The sequence below is a fragment of the Indicator indicator genome, chromosome 1, assembly GCF_027791375.1.
Source record: "Indicator indicator isolate 239-I01 chromosome 1, UM_Iind_1.1, whole genome shotgun sequence".
NCBI lineage: Eukaryota > Metazoa > Chordata > Aves > Piciformes > Indicatoridae > Indicator > Indicator indicator.
In genome coordinates this window covers 15,638,929-15,656,304 of record NC_072010.1, presented here as the reverse complement: position 1 = coordinate 15,656,304, position 17,376 = coordinate 15,638,929, and the positions used below count along the sequence as shown (strand labels likewise).

Sequence of the window (17,376 nt, the reverse complement as noted above, 5' to 3'; positions counted from 1 at the left end):
TAAGAGAAGTATATACAGTAAATCTTAGAGACATATAACAACAGAAAAAGAAATAAAAAAATAAACCCAATGTATTTTCAATGTGTGCCACATGACACTACGTTTACTTTGAAGAAAAATACAATTTCATTTAATCTAAAATAAAGAAAACTCTGCATTAAAACACAGCTGTTGCACTTCAGTGCAAATAAAAATGAGATGACTAATGACAGCAATTGAGATAATCTGTTGGATTTGTGTCCTGAAAATGAAATAACCTTTTTCAAGCACAGGGAACAATGGGACATTAGCACAAATAGGTAAATTATTTTTCTCTTACCTTGCGGTCTCCTGGCGTAAGGCATTGAGAAACGTGTCTGGATGAAAAAGCTCTGAAAGGTCAAGGGTGTCTGACAGTAGTTTCTGTTTCTCTGCTTTTTCCACCCAATTCTAAAAGAGGAGGAGGAAAAAAATAAGAAAACAAGGAAACCTAAAGTTATTATTTGACTTTTACAATATTTTGAGTTAATGTGGGTTTGTCAATTACGATGATAAATGAAAAATGTTTGTGTAAGTGTACTGTAATCTCAAAGACATATTAAATTATTAAGTAATTATGTGGTAAACAGAAAATGAGCTCTATGCAAGCAGTTGGACTTGATGACCTCAAACCTCAGCAGTTCCATGATTCTATGATTTAAAAGTATAAAACTCCCAGCAGTGCATGTGCAATGTGACTCACTCATTTTAAACGAACTGTTGTTCGATACTTTGTACAGTGCAGCTCTGTCCAATGAAACTTGACCAAGTTTCTAACATTCTATTGAAACCCCATTTCACCTTTAATTACAGCAGAGTTTATGTTTTCCATCAAAATTGTTGTCATTATGGCTTTGCTTTACTAAATTCAGGCAAATAACTCCATTCCTTTGAAGTATGCTGTACGATCATTCTTTTGTACAAACTGCATATTAAATTCAAGAAACCCTTGAATTTCAGTCTGAAAGACTGAGACTATGAGTACTAACCAAAGAATTTTTTTATAAACATCCCTTTATATATATAAAAATAATTGTATAAATAAACTGTGAATAATAATAAAAAATATTTAACAAATAATTGTAAATAAAAATAATTTATAAAAATTAAAAATATTGTAAAAAACACAATCTTCCACCCAGCACAGAAATGAAATAATTTCCGTAGTGATTTATGTGATTTTCTCTTTCAATAAAAGTTCTCTTCTGGGACCACACCAACAGTAAACACAATAGAAGAGAATACATTTGGAACAAAAACAGCTGAAGGGAAAGTATTTGATGTTGTCATTTTTGGTTTATTAATCTCAGACATGAATTCACAGAAATTCTGGTAAGATAAAAACTGGCCTTTATCATGCTTAGTAAAAAATGAAACTAATAGAGGTGGAGTGAATAACGAGCCTCAATTATCCTTACAGAACTCATGCCGCAACCTACTTCTTTCATCCTGTCCTACATGCAGCTAGGAACCCCGTTACTAGGAGCAGCAAGCCTGGAATTTCCTACCTTGCAATCTTGACAAACCACACGTCTTTAGTAAGGAAATCTAGACAATCTCAGACTAAAGAATGTTCTATCTTCAGATGAGCTACTTAGGTACCTGAGTGGCTATGCAACAGTGCACACTGAAAATCCCACATTTTGAAACTTTTATACTTTATATCTTTGGTAGAATTTCTTTACACAGTATAGTCATCGTCCTAATTTTAGTAGTGTAGTATAAACATTATTAAGTTACTTTATAACTTACTCTATAGGTAGTTGCAAGATATATCCCTATGCACAGAAAGATTTACGTTTAATACTAAGCTAGAAAATAACCAAAGACTAAGATTCCACATGCTACCACTAAGCAGAGAAAGACAAACAATGCTCTTTTCTGAATGCCAACTACTAGACAATTATTAAATTACTCAGGCTATTGAATAAAAAGTCTTGGAAGCTACATTCTTATTACACAATGCACCTGCCACACATATGTATCTTGTTTTAAAAGTACTTTATTGTGTTCTTTGAACTGCTGACATAAATAATTCTATAGAAGCACCTCGGAAGTGAGAAAATCATCCAAAATACAAGTAAATATCACATAGCAAATTTTATTTTGTCAGCATGTCAGGCACATCTCCATAACGTTTCCACCACGTTCAAATGTTTAATTGGTGATCCTTTTATCTGTCACATCACTGATTATGAGCCCTCAGCCCAAACAATGATGAGTCAGTAAGGAGATTTTTGCTTTCCATTAGCTAAATGCACACAGCTAATGACTCCTGTCTGCATGATTCTTTTAATGACTTCATATAACAATCTCTTTACCATATAGCAGTAACTCTCTATTGTGGTTAGGATGGATTTTGTAAATCATTTTGTGTAATAAAAGTAGACAAAATCATTTCCACTTCTATTTAATATAATCATTCTACTGCTGTCATCAAATCAACTTTTAATGTAACAGCTAAAGAGAAACACTGTTGGGAACATGGATGCCTATATTCCACCCAATTAGAAGACCACTGTGGGTGATATTAATTCTGAACTCATATAATTAAGTAGCACCAGGAAATACACAATAACAAAAACTTTCATTAGATGACAAAAGCAAAATTTGTAATTGCTTGCACTGTTCTGCATAAAACTGAAGACATAGCTCAGCTCATTCACAGCTGTTTAATAAATAAGATTTAAATGCAATAAAAATTCTAATACAATGTATTTTATAACACACGTAAAAAAATCTTTTTGCTTGTTCTCCTTTTCAGCTTGTACGACTATGTGGCAGCATGTTAGTGAAGTGCTACAGTCTCAAAGGACGACACTCAATTAAATGGCTCATTTATCACTAGGACATCCATTGCCATAATGCTTGGAAGAGATAAGTCTTGAAGGGAAAGAAGTTTAAGCTAAGCCTTAGAAACACTGAAGTGATGCTTCTCAAACAGGAGAAATCCTGTCAAAGAAGAGCTATAGTATCTTCATTTCCCTCTTCCACTCTGACTCCAATAAAAACATACATTGACTTCATTTGTCAAAGTGATGCAAAGTTGTTTGACTTCTTTTTTATCTTGGATTCCCCTGCAGTCTTTCAGTCTGAAAGATCTTCTTCCATCACCAACTGAGAAGAAAAATGTTTTTTCTTGCCAGATAGGTCAAAATCTATGCACTTGTCACTTGCCAGATGGATTACAGTGACAGAACTATTATCATCTCCAAGATGGTGTAAATTCTGGCTACTTGTGTGCCTTTGTGGCTCAAGCTCTCCCAACTGCTCTCCCAACCCATGCTCTTCCAACTGCTCTCCCAACTGCTCTCCCAATCCATGCTCTCCCAACTGCTCCCTCAAACCCTATTTCCCAGAATATGTTCATTAACAGGCTTGCTGCAATTCAGGATCTGTCTTCCTTCTTCAAAACAGCTAACAGGCAAGACCTAAATTCACTAAAAGCAGCTTTCTGTGTATGAATTAATGATATATCTTTGGTAAGACACGGCAGTTATAACATCCAGGAAAAGTCCTATGGAAGCCACAATGGGGGATAACTTATTTTAAAAACACATTTATACCTTAACAATAATTCCTGTTGTACCACTAATGTGATCTACAAATCCAAATATTCCAACCCTGAAAGGATTTATATTAGAAAAACAAAATAAAAATTCTATCATACACTCTTCTTTGTAACTGTATATTTCAGTATTTCCTGAACCTTTCCTATAACAATAAAATTAAGAAATTTAAGTTTGAACTTAATCTGTGACAGATTAATTTAGTTTAGGATGGTTATAAATACGATATCAAAACTTAACAACAATACCCAAAATGCTTGCAAAGCAATTCCTTCCAGAATATTTCAAAACTTCACTTAATGTGTTGTTCTGTTTGTTATAAAAGGATTTCTTCATTTTTATTTTTTTAAACAAAAATAAATCTTCAAGTGCAGTCTCAGGTGGTTCAAATAATATTTTTTCAGGTATCTCAAAATCCAATAAGCATCTATTCCATTTGCAGAGAGAAGCCTTCCTTATCTTCTATAATCCCAAAGCAAACTGAGCACCACACATCGAACAATGGAAGATACAAAGACACTGCCAGATTTTTCTATTGGTGTAGTCCCAGAAGAGAACTTTTATTGAAAGAGAAAATCATATAAATCACTACAGAAGTTATTTCATTTCTGTAGCTAGATGGAAAATTCTATTAAGTGTTCTATGAATATGCATAGCCAGAAACCACAGAGTACAGTTCTGGTTTTCCAGTAGTTTTAGAGGGTTCAAAGTTACTGGGCTCTTCTGCTGGGATGGCAGCAGGGGCAGATGGAAGAGGAGGGATGGGGAGTAGCTCGGACTTGGGCTTTTAGCTCATTTGATTCTGACCATTGCTTGTTGCTGCTTTCTGCTGTGCTTTTTCTGCAAAAAGGCTAAGGAAACTGGCAATCTGTACTAGGATTACCTGATTTGCTCAGTAAACTCTATTCTTATCTCCCTCTTTTTTGTCTCATCCCAGAGTTTTTGTGCATTGTTTCCCCCTCACTTCTGTGCTGGGGAAACAGACAGGTTAACCCATTTGTTTTGATTTAAACCATTATAGTCTGAAAGCAAATAATGGTGGGCAGCACTGCCAGGGGAGTAAGTGTACAGTTAAATAGAGTTTAGATTTAGCAAAGGTCAATCAAGTCCTCTTTTCCTCAAAATGCAGTGGCCATTCCATGGGCATTTGCCTTCAGTGTAAAGTGCCAGCAGGAGTAATCATATTACACCCCAAAGAAATGAAACAAGCATATTTTTTCTGGCATGGAGCACAGAGAAGGTAATGCATATAGCTTCTCAGGAGCAGCAGGCATGCAACAATATGCTCCCTTCTAGTAATATTTTTTGTATGTGAAATCCTTGAGCTACTGTTCTACCAACACATGAATGCTGTAGTATTTCAGGTATATGACAAATTGTTGGCACATTCTAACTGAGTTGTTATTTATAGCACTCAGTTGAATATACTGGGAAACATACTAAAGAGCAGAAAGGTATTTACCCTTTGTGACTTTAAGTATCACTTACACACCTAAAATAGGGATCTAAGCTTCCTATCACTCTTAAGAACTCTTCTCCTTTGCCACAAGGTTTTGTTGGGTTTTTTCCTCAATTTTGTACCTTGCCGGAAATATGGAGACAAAGATCACACCAAGAAGATCTCTACTAACAACAAAAAAACCAAACCCAACCCCCAAACCACAAGGCCTCTTTGTTTACTCCAGTCTTAAAATACGAAAAGAACTGCTGAGTGTATTTGCATTCTGCACTGGTTTCTTTATTTGAATGTGAATTCCCAAGAGTAAAACTACTGAGCACACAACACATAAGCAAATTACTCCCATGAAAGTTTTCCTTCACAAATTAAATTTGAGATGATAGCTTTGAAATTTAAAATCTTGTTTTATAGTTGAAGAGGAGTACAATATGAAACTATGTTATTTCAAATTAAGCTATACGGAATGTCCTTCAAAGAGAGAAAGCTACATTTCTGCCTCTCCCAAAGAAATGCCAAAAATATTGGTAATTAGGGATGATGGTTGCTTGTAGAATGGCAATGTATTTCTATTATAAAAATGGGCATACATTTTAATATATATATGCAAGTCCTATTTGAAGAATACTTATATCATGTTACAATTGATCTAATCAATCTCAAAGCAAGAGACGAAATATACATTATTTCACTGAGCCAGTTCCCCCCAAAACATCTACAGTTCAAAACTGAACCATGGTTACAACTAGTTACCTTTCACTCACAAAGCTGTCTTATTACTCTAATAATTTTATTTTTATGTAGGCACATATGACTATGAAATCACAAGTATAAATTAAACAATAAATTGTTTTGAACAGATTGCTTGACATTACTGAACGTAATATTTGTGTCAACATGGTGATGATTAGGGAGCAAGTTACTGCAACCAAGTTGTCTAGCAAAAAAGCAAAGGAGATTGATGGAATGTATCTGCAAATTGGTGTATTAGCATGTGTTGCAGCCTTCTCATTTATTAATGGCTGGAATTTAAAATTACCAAAGTTTTGACTGCATAACATAAGGAGACTCATTTTCATATGCAAATGATAATATCCTTTTCTATCACTTGTACTATAATTAACCTTTTTAGCTTGAGCTTTTGCCAGACTATCCATTTTAGTCTGCTTTCTCTTTTTCAGGCAGTTTTGTTCATGATAAAGAGATACAATGAAAAGCAAGTTAATCGACATTGAGCAATATACACTTTAAATTTTAAATATTTAAATTTATACAATTTATCAATGTTTTATCATTGTGTCTTTTCAGATTTCTTCCAGAATTGTAAAAATGTATCTTGTAGCTTAAACAGAAAAAAACATGAAGAGTGATTATTTTATTAGATTAAATAAAATATAGTAACTACAGCTTTATATCTTGCTTGGTACATTTTCTTAAAATTTATGGAGTATATAAACACTAACTTGCATCCATAGAGGAACTACAGAACACTAAATTTAATTCTTTTAAATTTAAACCGAGGTTAGAACAAATAAAGTAATTTATCAGAAAGTGCACAGAGACAATGACTTTTTTTTCTTCTTTTTTTTATGCAACATTTACAAAAACCATTTTACAAGTGATCATCTTCTGCAACCAATACTCTACAATATGAGAACTGAAAAAATGGATAGTGGTATGATAAAGGATGGTGCTCAAACTTCTGCTTACCAGGTAGTATTTAATAATTAAAAAATCAAAGGCATAATCATGAAACATCCTTCGGATTCCAACAGTTTAAGCAACAGGAGCTTAAAAGCTCAGGAGATGTGGCATAGATGGTTGGTCAGTGAGGTGGATTGCAAATTGGCTCCACGACAGAGTTCAGAGGGTCGTCATCAATGGCACAGAGTCAACTTGGAGGCCTGTGGCAAGTGGTGTCCCCAAGGGTCAGTACTGGATTCGCTTTTGTTCAGTATCTTTATCAACAACCTGGATGAGGGCATTGAGAGTACCCTCAGCAAGTTCGCTGATGATACAAAACTGGAGGGGTTGGCTGACACCCCCTCAGGCTGTGCTGCCATCCAAAGTGACCTGGACAGGCTGCAGAGCTGGGGGCAGGCAAACCAAATGAAGTTTAATAAGGACAAGTGCAGGATCCTGTATCTAGGGAGGAGTAACAAGAGGCACCAGGACAGGTTAGGGGCTGCCCTGCTGGAAAGCAGCTCCACAGAGGAAGACCTTGGAGTGCTGGTGGACAGCAAGTGCTCCATGGAACAACAATGTGCTCTTGTGGCCAAGAGAGCCAATGTGATCCTGGGATGTATCAAGAAAGGTGTGTCCAGCAGGTCGAGGGAAGTTCTTCTACCTCTCTACTCTACCCTGCTGAGACCACACCTGGAATACTGTGTCCAGTTTTGGACTCCCCAGTTCAAGAGAGACAGAGAGCTGCTGGAGAGAATCCAATGGAGGACCATGAGGATGATTAGGGGACTTGAGCATCTCCCCTATGAAGAGAGACTGAGATCCCTGGGGCTCTTTAGTCTTGAGAAGACTGAGAGGGGATCTGATCAATGTCTATAAATAAGTGAGGGGTGGGTGTCAGGAGGAGGGGGCCAGGCTCTTTTCAGTGGTGCACAGTGACAGGACAAGGAACAATGGGTTCAAACTAGAACATACATGATTTCACCTCAACATGAGGAGAAACTTCTTTACAGTGAGTGTGACAGAGCACTGGAACAAGCTGCTCAGGGATGTTGTGGAGTCTTCTTCTCTGGAGACTTTCAAAACCCACCTGACTGCGTTCCTGTGCAGACTATCCTAAGTGATCCTGCTCTGGCAGGAGGGTTGGACCTGATGATCTCTGGAGGTCCCATCCAACCTCTGATATACTGTGATACTGTGTATTTGGTTGAAACAGATTACTTTTTAAAGCATTTAGGTCTGATATTATAGACAAACTCATAACTTGATGGCTTAATTAAATTGACGCCATAATTTAATAGAGCATCTAAACTTCATTTGGATTAAGTTTCAATAACTCCCAATAAAACCAAACAAAATTCAGAGGACTATTTCCTTTTCCAATGTTGCTTTTAAAAGAATTGTTCCATGCATGAAGCAAATTATTTTCTCAAAAATTGAGATAATCTTTGCTCACTGACAATCAAAAAATACTTCCATTTGAAACAGTGAAGGTTGCAGATGTAGTGTGAATACCCATTGTATTCTACTGGAAAATAATGATTTCCCTACAAGAAATAGTGATTTCAGAACGTCTAGAAGGTAAAATCTTCAATTAGTGCACACACACGAAAAAGAAAACTTAAGGAATCTTTCCCCTTTGAGTTCCCATGAATGAACAGAGCTTTCTATAAGTAAGAGTACATGAACTCTTCAAGTATAGAAAATACTTCAGCTTCTGCTTTAGCTTCCTTGCAAACTAGACTTCCAGTGGACAGCTCCTATGATCCAGTCTTATACTTTTGTCCTACATTTCCTTTTACCTTCCTGTTTGGATGGTGTATCTTTATCAAGCACTACTGCTCCACACTGGCCACTATTTAATCATTATAATTTAACTGAAACACTGATTAAAATGGACAGGGTACAACAGATAGATCTACCAGAGCTTCAAATCTGGCTATTACATAAGAGACAAAGAAAACATCTATATTTTTATAGCAGTATTTAAAAATTTCCAATTTTTACCAAGCTGTTGTCACTTAGATACAAGGTCTTGAAAGATGTATTCTGGCTGGTAAATTCTGAATAAAGTGAAATCAAATTGCAATATGATGAGAGCTGTAGGAACCGATTAAGGCTCAGTTCCTTAGGAGATGTTAAGCTGCAGTTGTATTTTGGATCTGATACTCATGACAGCTGAAGAAAAGCCAAGAAAAACAACAGAAAAATGCTAATTTTTCAGATAAGGTGGAAATTTGAATTAAAATTTGAGGGGACTTAATATCTTTATGATTTGTTGTGCTTTAATATTAGAATAATAAATATGAAGTATTCTGCACTGTACAGATACCCAAGTAACAGCTGTTCAAATAGACTGTAATGAGAGGAACAATGACATGGTGAGGAATGTTGCCACTCTAATCCATCAGAATCAGCTATTCCTATGACCATAAAAGACAAACCATTAAGCTGTTGTCCCTGCTGCAAAATCTGCTAAGGCAGTCTATTAGAAAAATCCCTGAAATCCTATACAAACTGTACAGGTCTTATTATGAAGTGTGCAAGTGAGTGAATTTGGAGATTGAAAGTGGCAATTCTCAGATTGTACAAGATTTATTATGAGGTATCTAGGGGAAGGACCAAAAGTGGGAAAAGGTGGATGGGGGTTGAACGAGAATAGGAAAACAGAGTCGCATGTGAAATCACAGAACTGTTGAAGTTGGAAGAGAGCTTTGCAACCATCAAGTACAACTGCTCACCAACAGTTCACAATCCCACCACTACTGCTAAGCCACTACCACTAAATCATGTCTCTAAGCACCACATGCACACAGCTCGTAAGTATTTCCAGGGATGGTGACTCCACCACTTCCCTGGGCAGCCTGTTCCAATGCCTGATAACCCTTTCTGTGAAGAAATTTTTCCCAATATCCACCTAATGTCCCCTAGCAGAACTTGAGGCTATTTCCTCTTGTCCTGTCACTTGTTATATCTGAGAAGCAACTGATCCCCACCTGGCTGCAACCTTTCAGGGAGCTGTAGAGAGCAATAATGTCTCTCCTGAGCCTCACCAAACTAAACAACCCCAATTCACTGTCATTCCTCATTTATGTTCAAGGCCCTTCACCAGCTTAGTTGTCCTTCTCTGGACACACTCCAGCACTTCAGTGTCCTTGGAGTGAGGGACCAGAAAAATGAACACAGTATTGAAGGTGTAGCCTCACCAATGCAGAGTAGAGGGGGGCAATTACTTTCCTTAGACCTGCTGGCAACATCTTTTCTTTTACTGGGGCAAAATCTTTAGTAGGACAGTATTAACCACCACTTGCCCAGAAGTTCTGAGTAAGGCAGTACAGAAAGCTCAGCTATGCTTAAAAGATTATTCTCAAAAGAAGCTTACGCATCCCTGGATCTCCCTTGCCTTTTTTAACCCAGAAGCCTCAGCAAAATTACTGTTGTAAAATGCAAGTTTGACCCTAGCTGGAACTATCCTGATGAGTCTGAGTAGTCATCACCCGGATGTCTAGGCAAAAGGCCCTTTTCTGCTTTAGCCTGCTTCCTCAAAAAAAAAGAGAACGCCTTGAAAAAAAAAGGATGCAGGGAGGGTGCTGGTTAGTATACTTTGTCCAACCTTTCACCACATTACAAGAATCTGTCCTATCCTCATCTTAAACCATATTTTTAGTTCTGTTGGTTTTGGTTTGGTTTGGTTTTGTGCAAGTGTGTTCTCTTTGTGGGGAAAGGGAATCCACTAGCAAACTTCTAGCAGTATCAGCCAGCAGCAATATGAGAGTTCTGGGAGCTATGTGCTGCAGACTGAGGGACTGGAAACATGACACTGGAGACCAAAAGTCAGCGAGACTTGTGAAGGGTGTTTTCCTTAATCAATGTACAACAGAAACTGCACAGAGCCATTCATGCTGTCTGTGTTTATGCAGCTGCCTGCAAAAGTACTGCCTGTGTTAGCAAGTGCATGCCTGGCTTCAGGATTGATGCTCAGCCCCTATTTCTCAGAATTTTTGTGCATATCATTCACTTTTGCATTAAATCTGAATTACAGGCTAGTCCTCATAGTCCTTCAACTCAATGAAAATTGAGAGGACTTGACTTTCTTGGCTAAGAGCAGACTTCCTGTTTGCTATCAGTAGGCAGTTTTCAAAAGTTCAAACCTCATACACCTTGGGTGTCCAATCCACCTTTCTGGGACCCTAATTGTTAAACCAGAGGAATAGTATGGGTTCCAAAACAGAAACAAAGTCATGCTACCTCAAACAGTAAAAGAGCAGTAAAATAGCAATTACCTTATACTGAAAGGTCAAACTGGTATTGAAATTAAGTATTACTACCTAGATTTCACTCAGGATGGGAGAAGACAAGAAATAACAGCATCCCAGAGAGATACATACATCTACCTTGATATAATATAAACCATGAAATACAACTTTTTAATATACTGTGCTTTATAGATAAACAAACATTTTCAACAAAAGCTTTCATAACTTATGCAGATAAAAACTTTCAGTAAACTCTTGCCTGATTAGAACTCTGAAAGTAGTGTTTACGATTCTGAGTCAAACACCCTTAGTTTTCAGCATATGCTGTTAAGTCTTTTAGCAGCTGTTTGACCAAACAGCCCTTCAAAGAAAGAACTATTCTTACAGATATCTTAAAAGCAGCTCAGTCCAAAAGAATGAAGTTAATATTTACATTTTAGATATAAGGTCTTGGGATAAGAGGGGGGCATTTTTTTTGGAAGAAGTGATATCAAGCTATTTAGTTTTTGTGGAAATAAAATGCATGTCCCAATTTGTTGACATGAAATATTTTTTTGATGTTGATATTGACTTGACACTTGCCTGAGCTGCTGTTTTACCTCTTATCAGTTGTAGGTTTGGGTCTCTTCACTCTCCTTCTCTACTCCTGGCATCCATAGCCATGAGAAGACACTTACCTATGGACTAGGATGGACTTAAATTCTATTATATACTGATGAACATTATTGCTGAGCATTATGATGAACATTATTACAGGAAAGGGAAAACACAGAACATAACAAAGATGTCACCATGAGGAAACTGGGAGTATAAGGACCAAGAATTACAAATAATGCAAAGATTTATGGTGATTCATAAGCTTCATATCTTAATGTTCAGAGCAAATCAATCACTGTAGGCAGGAAAGCTGAAACATGACATTGCAAAGTTCAGTGTCAGCATTGCTAATTGAAAATGTTCAGAACTCTTCATCTCGTAAGAATGTTCAATATATGGAATCTTTTGTTTTAATTTAAAGCAAAAGCTAACATCGAACAACCAGAACTTCCACTTGGGAAGAAATCACGTTTTTCCATCAGTTCTATCACCACAACAGAATACACAACAAAACATTTTGCATATACTGATTTGTTCACACTTTTACTGAGAGAATTCAGACCTGAAAAATGCAACACCTGTTGTTTTTCTTTCTGTTGTGTAATGCTCTCAGAACATCTTTACACTTATATAAATTCTGCTATAATTCTTCAACCATCTGGCCTGTATTTTGGGTTCCTTCCTACACCTACTAAATGTTTGTAACAAAGCAGTCGCTTTTATTATTTTGAGTAGTGGCAGCAAACATCTTGACAAGGCAGCCTTTAACTGATAACCAGTAGAGACTTACTGCATCCTTAGTAGATTCAGTTTTTCAGTACAGCTTAGATATTTCAATGTCTCCTATTTCCCTTTTGAAAAATACCTAAATCAAACCTGTCTCAAAGGGTGAAGGTAGAGGTCAATATTTTACAATGAATGAAACAGAGGGAAATATGAGGAACTATCAAAACCCCATGATTATAGAGTTGGTCATATAAAACTAAACTAATCAAAACTATGGCCTTTATTGAAATATAAATCTGAAGATAATTTTCAGAGTTAGAAGAACATCTTTATTAAAGCCTTTATTGAATTTCTGAATACTAAATCTAGAATTAACTAATGATAAGTTATATAAAATCAATAATAAAAAGTCACAAAAAAGAGAAAATTAATTAAAAAATTATGAAGGCTAATAAAAATCTTAGTGTAATATGCACAAACATTAATTAGAATCACATTTAAGGAAAAAAGGATTCGACTGAAATGAATAATTAGAAACAACACGTTTCTAGTAAAATATATAAAAAATAAACCCATCTAAATTGTATTTCAGATATGATCTAACTAGAAGCTTGGGAAGCAAAATGGACTGATAACGTATTATTAAGAACTGTTTTAAATACAACTGTACTACATATTTGATATTAAAATATAGGATAAAAATAAATAATGAGTATCTGATCATCTGTCACTACTTTCAGTTGTCATCAACAAAAAAATTAACACAATTTACTGCTCATGGGTACAGTTAAATGTCTACTGTCAAGCTCTTAATAATCTTTCCCTCTCCTACAGTAAATAAGTGCTTAAAATTGTAAATGATTTCTTCATAATAACTTTCATAAAAATGAGTCATCCAAATGTACAATTTTGTCAGAAGTTTGAACAATAAGAAGATTACTCTCAGAATACAATGCAGCACCTTTATCAATAGTTGACTAAAAGAAAATATGGAAGTAAAAACTTATTTAATGTGTTTGGTTGAAAATAATCTATTACTGTTAACACTAATTTCATCCTGTTATACTCTGTCACATTATCTCCACTTTGCACACATCAGTTTGAACTCTTAAGCTCAGGCTTCCATTTAAAAAAGCATGTAAATAAGCAAAATCACATGCAGTTTTGTCACAACCAAATAAAGGTAGCAGTCACAAGATCCAAAGTACTCTTGAAGACTGAAAACACCACTGACTCAGCCACAAATGATGCTTTTTTTTAATAATAATTATTATAACAGTCAAAAGATAGAAGGGACTAAGTTCAACTCCAGCTATATGAGCAATTAACATATGAATGTGCATTCTCACTTGTTGCAGTACACATTTACACTTTATTGTTTATAATGTCAGCCTTTTTGTGAAGGAAAGTGCAAAGAAAAAGCAAACGTTAGCCAAAAGAAATGGTTTGTATAACAAGAATCTTATTAATACTTTGGAAACACACAGTGGATCCTTTATTTAGAAAATGTAATGCCTACAAATTATGTGCCACTCAAATCTTCCTTATGAATCCAACAGTCAGCACTAATCGTCAAGAAATCTCCCTCACATCCCACTGGACAAGACTGTGTTAATGAAGGTCAAAACAATCAGCTTTCTATTTATTGCCTGGAAGCATGAGAAAATTTGTCTCTCCTAAAACAATCTTCCTCTCTGGAAGGTTCTTACAGTTTCTACTCTGTGTCCAAAATTATGAAATCTGTTTCTTTAAATGCTAACTTGGATAAATTATGGTTTTGTTTGTCTATTATCTTAAACAAACCTCTTCTGTCAATCAAAGTACAGGTAGTACCTTAACTAAAAATTACTTCTTCACTGTCAAGACTATAGATTGAAAGAGTCATTATCAGATTCTGCACCTTCTGTTAAACCCCTTGAGAACTAGGAGAATGCAGATGTTTTCTTTTATCTTGCTTCAAAGGCTATGAACTTACACATTACCTCTACGAGAATTGCTTCACTCTTTACACATATGCCTATATATGTGTACACCCTAGGATACATACTAGATTAAAGTGTCTTCACTTAGATGTAAGTTCATCAGAAAGACTAATAAAAATCTAAGATGTAAATCTATTGTGAAATAATTAACAACATTACTGTGTTTAAAGTCAATGACTCCAAATTGTTTGGTCTGCTATTTTGACATTTGTTATCTACCTTTACATTTTTAGATGCCTTTTCACAGACTGAAAACTCCTTCAGACTTGATTTTGGAAAGGCCCACTGTACTGCAATTCACATACCATATTGTATCACTCAACACCACCATACTGAGGTAAAATGAGTCTTTAAAATTACCTGTATAGCAAGTGCTCGAGCTACAAGACTTCTAAGATATTGTAAAGGATCTTCTGGACCTTCCCACTTGCTCTGCCATGCGATGGGACACTGAAATAAAAATATATTTACTGGAAGTATCCATTTCAAAACCATCATCATTACATTTTAATATAGCAGTTTGAATGAAATTAAATAATCCAGACATCAAGTATATCTACAAAGGAAAAGGGCAATAAAGTAGCACAATCATCAAAGCATACAACCACTAACAGGAAGGTTACATTCCCGATGATTCTTTATATGGCTCACTGAGATACAGTGCTGATAGAAACCTTACAAGAACCTCTGCTATTTGATAAGAAAATATCAGTAGGTTCTACAAACATTTCATAAAGGCCTAAGATGATTCTTCCTAAGGAAAGCCGCAATGCCCTGTTTCAACTGTAGCCACATGTTCCTACAACTTTGTCGCTGCCTGCTGAGACTTTGAAATGCAGTTGTGTGGCTCTGCAGTGAAGTGAATCTATTACAATTCCTCTGCATGATTATATTCTCATCATCTTAAAGCAGTTGTAAAACATCCTGGAAGACTTCCCCTTACAAATTCCTCACTGACTTCAAAAAGAAAGACTTAGAAGATCTTATATTTCCTCCTTATAAAACAAGGATAAAAACATTAACTGTATCTACTCCACAGGGATCTGTAAAACATACTGAAACTACCTCTGCAAGATTGTCCTACTTCTGTAAAACTGAACTCATTTAAATCATTACCTGCAGAACACTGCACAATAATGAAGATGCTGAGCAGAATAAACAGCTTATAATGTTCAGCATTTTCAATTGCATTTTCAAGGAGGCTCACAATCTAATAGCATACATACTGAAAAGATTTTCAAAATCTGATCACAGAAGTTTGTTACAAAAAAGTATCTTCCAAAGTAAATACTCTGTGTGTACCTTTTATAGATAAATCCCAGAAAATATCTGGAACTGGAGACACTGATTAATATCGAACTGAATAAACTAGAACACATACAAGACAATTAGTAAAGCACAGCTTTTTTTGCATAATGATGACTTTTAAAGATTTGAAACCATTATCCTTGGTATTTTTGCAGACTCTTTTGCTAGATATGCACTTACAGGTGGCTCACCAATCTATCATTTAGAAGGCATTCACCTAATGTTGCTAATATATCACTCTAAATTACCTTAAGCTTAAGGTAATAGCTTAGCTAATTGTCACTATGGAAGCATATTTCAAATGTACACTAATATATCAATTTTGCATAAATAAGACACATTAGTAAAACAAAAAAAAAGTCACACATTTACTGAGTTTCACATTTCTGTTGTTATTCTAGCAGCTTCTTCAAGTGTTACAAACTTACAAGACCTACAGTCTTGGCGATTTTATAATGTAATTTTTTAAAAATAATCCTTTGTCACATAATGTTTGACCACATTAAAGTCAACAAGAACAGTGTATAGAACATATATGAAACAAACCACTTTAATATGATAAATACAGTGAGGTTCAGCTGCCATGCCAAGAGCATGGCATTACCCTCTCGGAGGGCTGCTGAAAAGATTGTGGTCACAATCCTATAAAGTGATTCGTGTCAAGGTAAGTGGGTAAGCAAGCAGAAGAAGTGCCAGAAACACTTTGTTCAATATATCAGGAAGCACTGAACTGATGTTTGTGAGAGATAAAAATGCATAGAATCTTTAAGTACATTTTTATGCCAGTGATAAGCCTCACTGCTCCTGCTCCTTCCAATTTAAGACTGTTGCTTAAGCACATGAGCCATACGCTTGCTCGGTAACAAGAAATATAACTATGAATAATAAAAAATGGCCACTGTGTATATCATTTGCATTCACTATGACTTATACTTAGCACCAATTTCTACAACATAGTCAAAACGTGTTTAAAAAAGCAATGAGATTGCTAATGCGAAAATGTTAATTTATTCTAATTGTACTACAATTTTGCTAACAAATGCTGTCTTGTGAATCTGAAAAGACAAAGAATTTAATTATTGTTTTAATTAGAAATTTGATAGATGAATAAATGCATAACAATCTTTTTAACAAAACTTGTTCCTCACATGAAGATAAACAAGATGTTAATAGGAATTATGATTCATTCTAGGGCCAATCTCAATGCCTGTGCATTAGCACCAACACAATTTATGATTTGCTGCAGGTGAAACAAAACCACAGACTTACATGTTAATATTTGACTATCTCTGGATCCCAATTATCTAGCTATTAATGACAGACCATATAAAGTTGCAGTCATTAATTGTACCAGTTTATAAATGGACCTAGTTTGATGCCAGAAAACATGGCGAAAGTACATGTACAGGTTTTGATTTCTTTTCCTATTTATCAAGAATACAAGGTAAGATGATAGGTTTATATGATAAGCACAGCTTGACTGGTGTGATATGGCAATATCCGTACTGAATAAATGCAGAAAGTGAATTGTGATTACAATTTCAGTGAAACTTAAATTTTAAGAAACTGTAAGAACTAAGAAAAGGGACAGATTTACATATTCTATTGGCTATATTTGACTCATCTAGCATGAAAGGAAAATAGTACTCCACAACTTCCAATCTTAACAGATTTGTCATTAACAGAAAATCTGATAAAATTATAATACACTTAGAAGCTTCTGCAAGTACTTGAAACAACATTTTCTGGGGTTTCATTCCAGAAGAAAACTTATTTCTCCT

The 17,376-nt window shown here is 35.5% G+C and overlaps 1 protein-coding gene across 1 annotated transcript in view; it reads right to left on the bottom strand.

Annotated features, from left to right (window-relative positions):
* The window catches only part of DYNC2H1 (dynein cytoplasmic 2 heavy chain 1), a 155,798-nt gene that overhangs the window by 14,025 nt on the left and 124,397 nt on the right, over positions 1-17,376 (bottom strand). Inside the window, exons 85-86 of the mRNA XM_054390673.1 lie at positions 14,648-14,737; positions 320-429 (exon numbers count right to left, since the gene is read on the bottom strand). Coding sequence (XP_054246648.1) covers positions 320-429; positions 14,648-14,737 — 200 coding nt within the window. The remainder of the gene's footprint in view (positions 1-319; positions 430-14,647; positions 14,738-17,376) is intronic.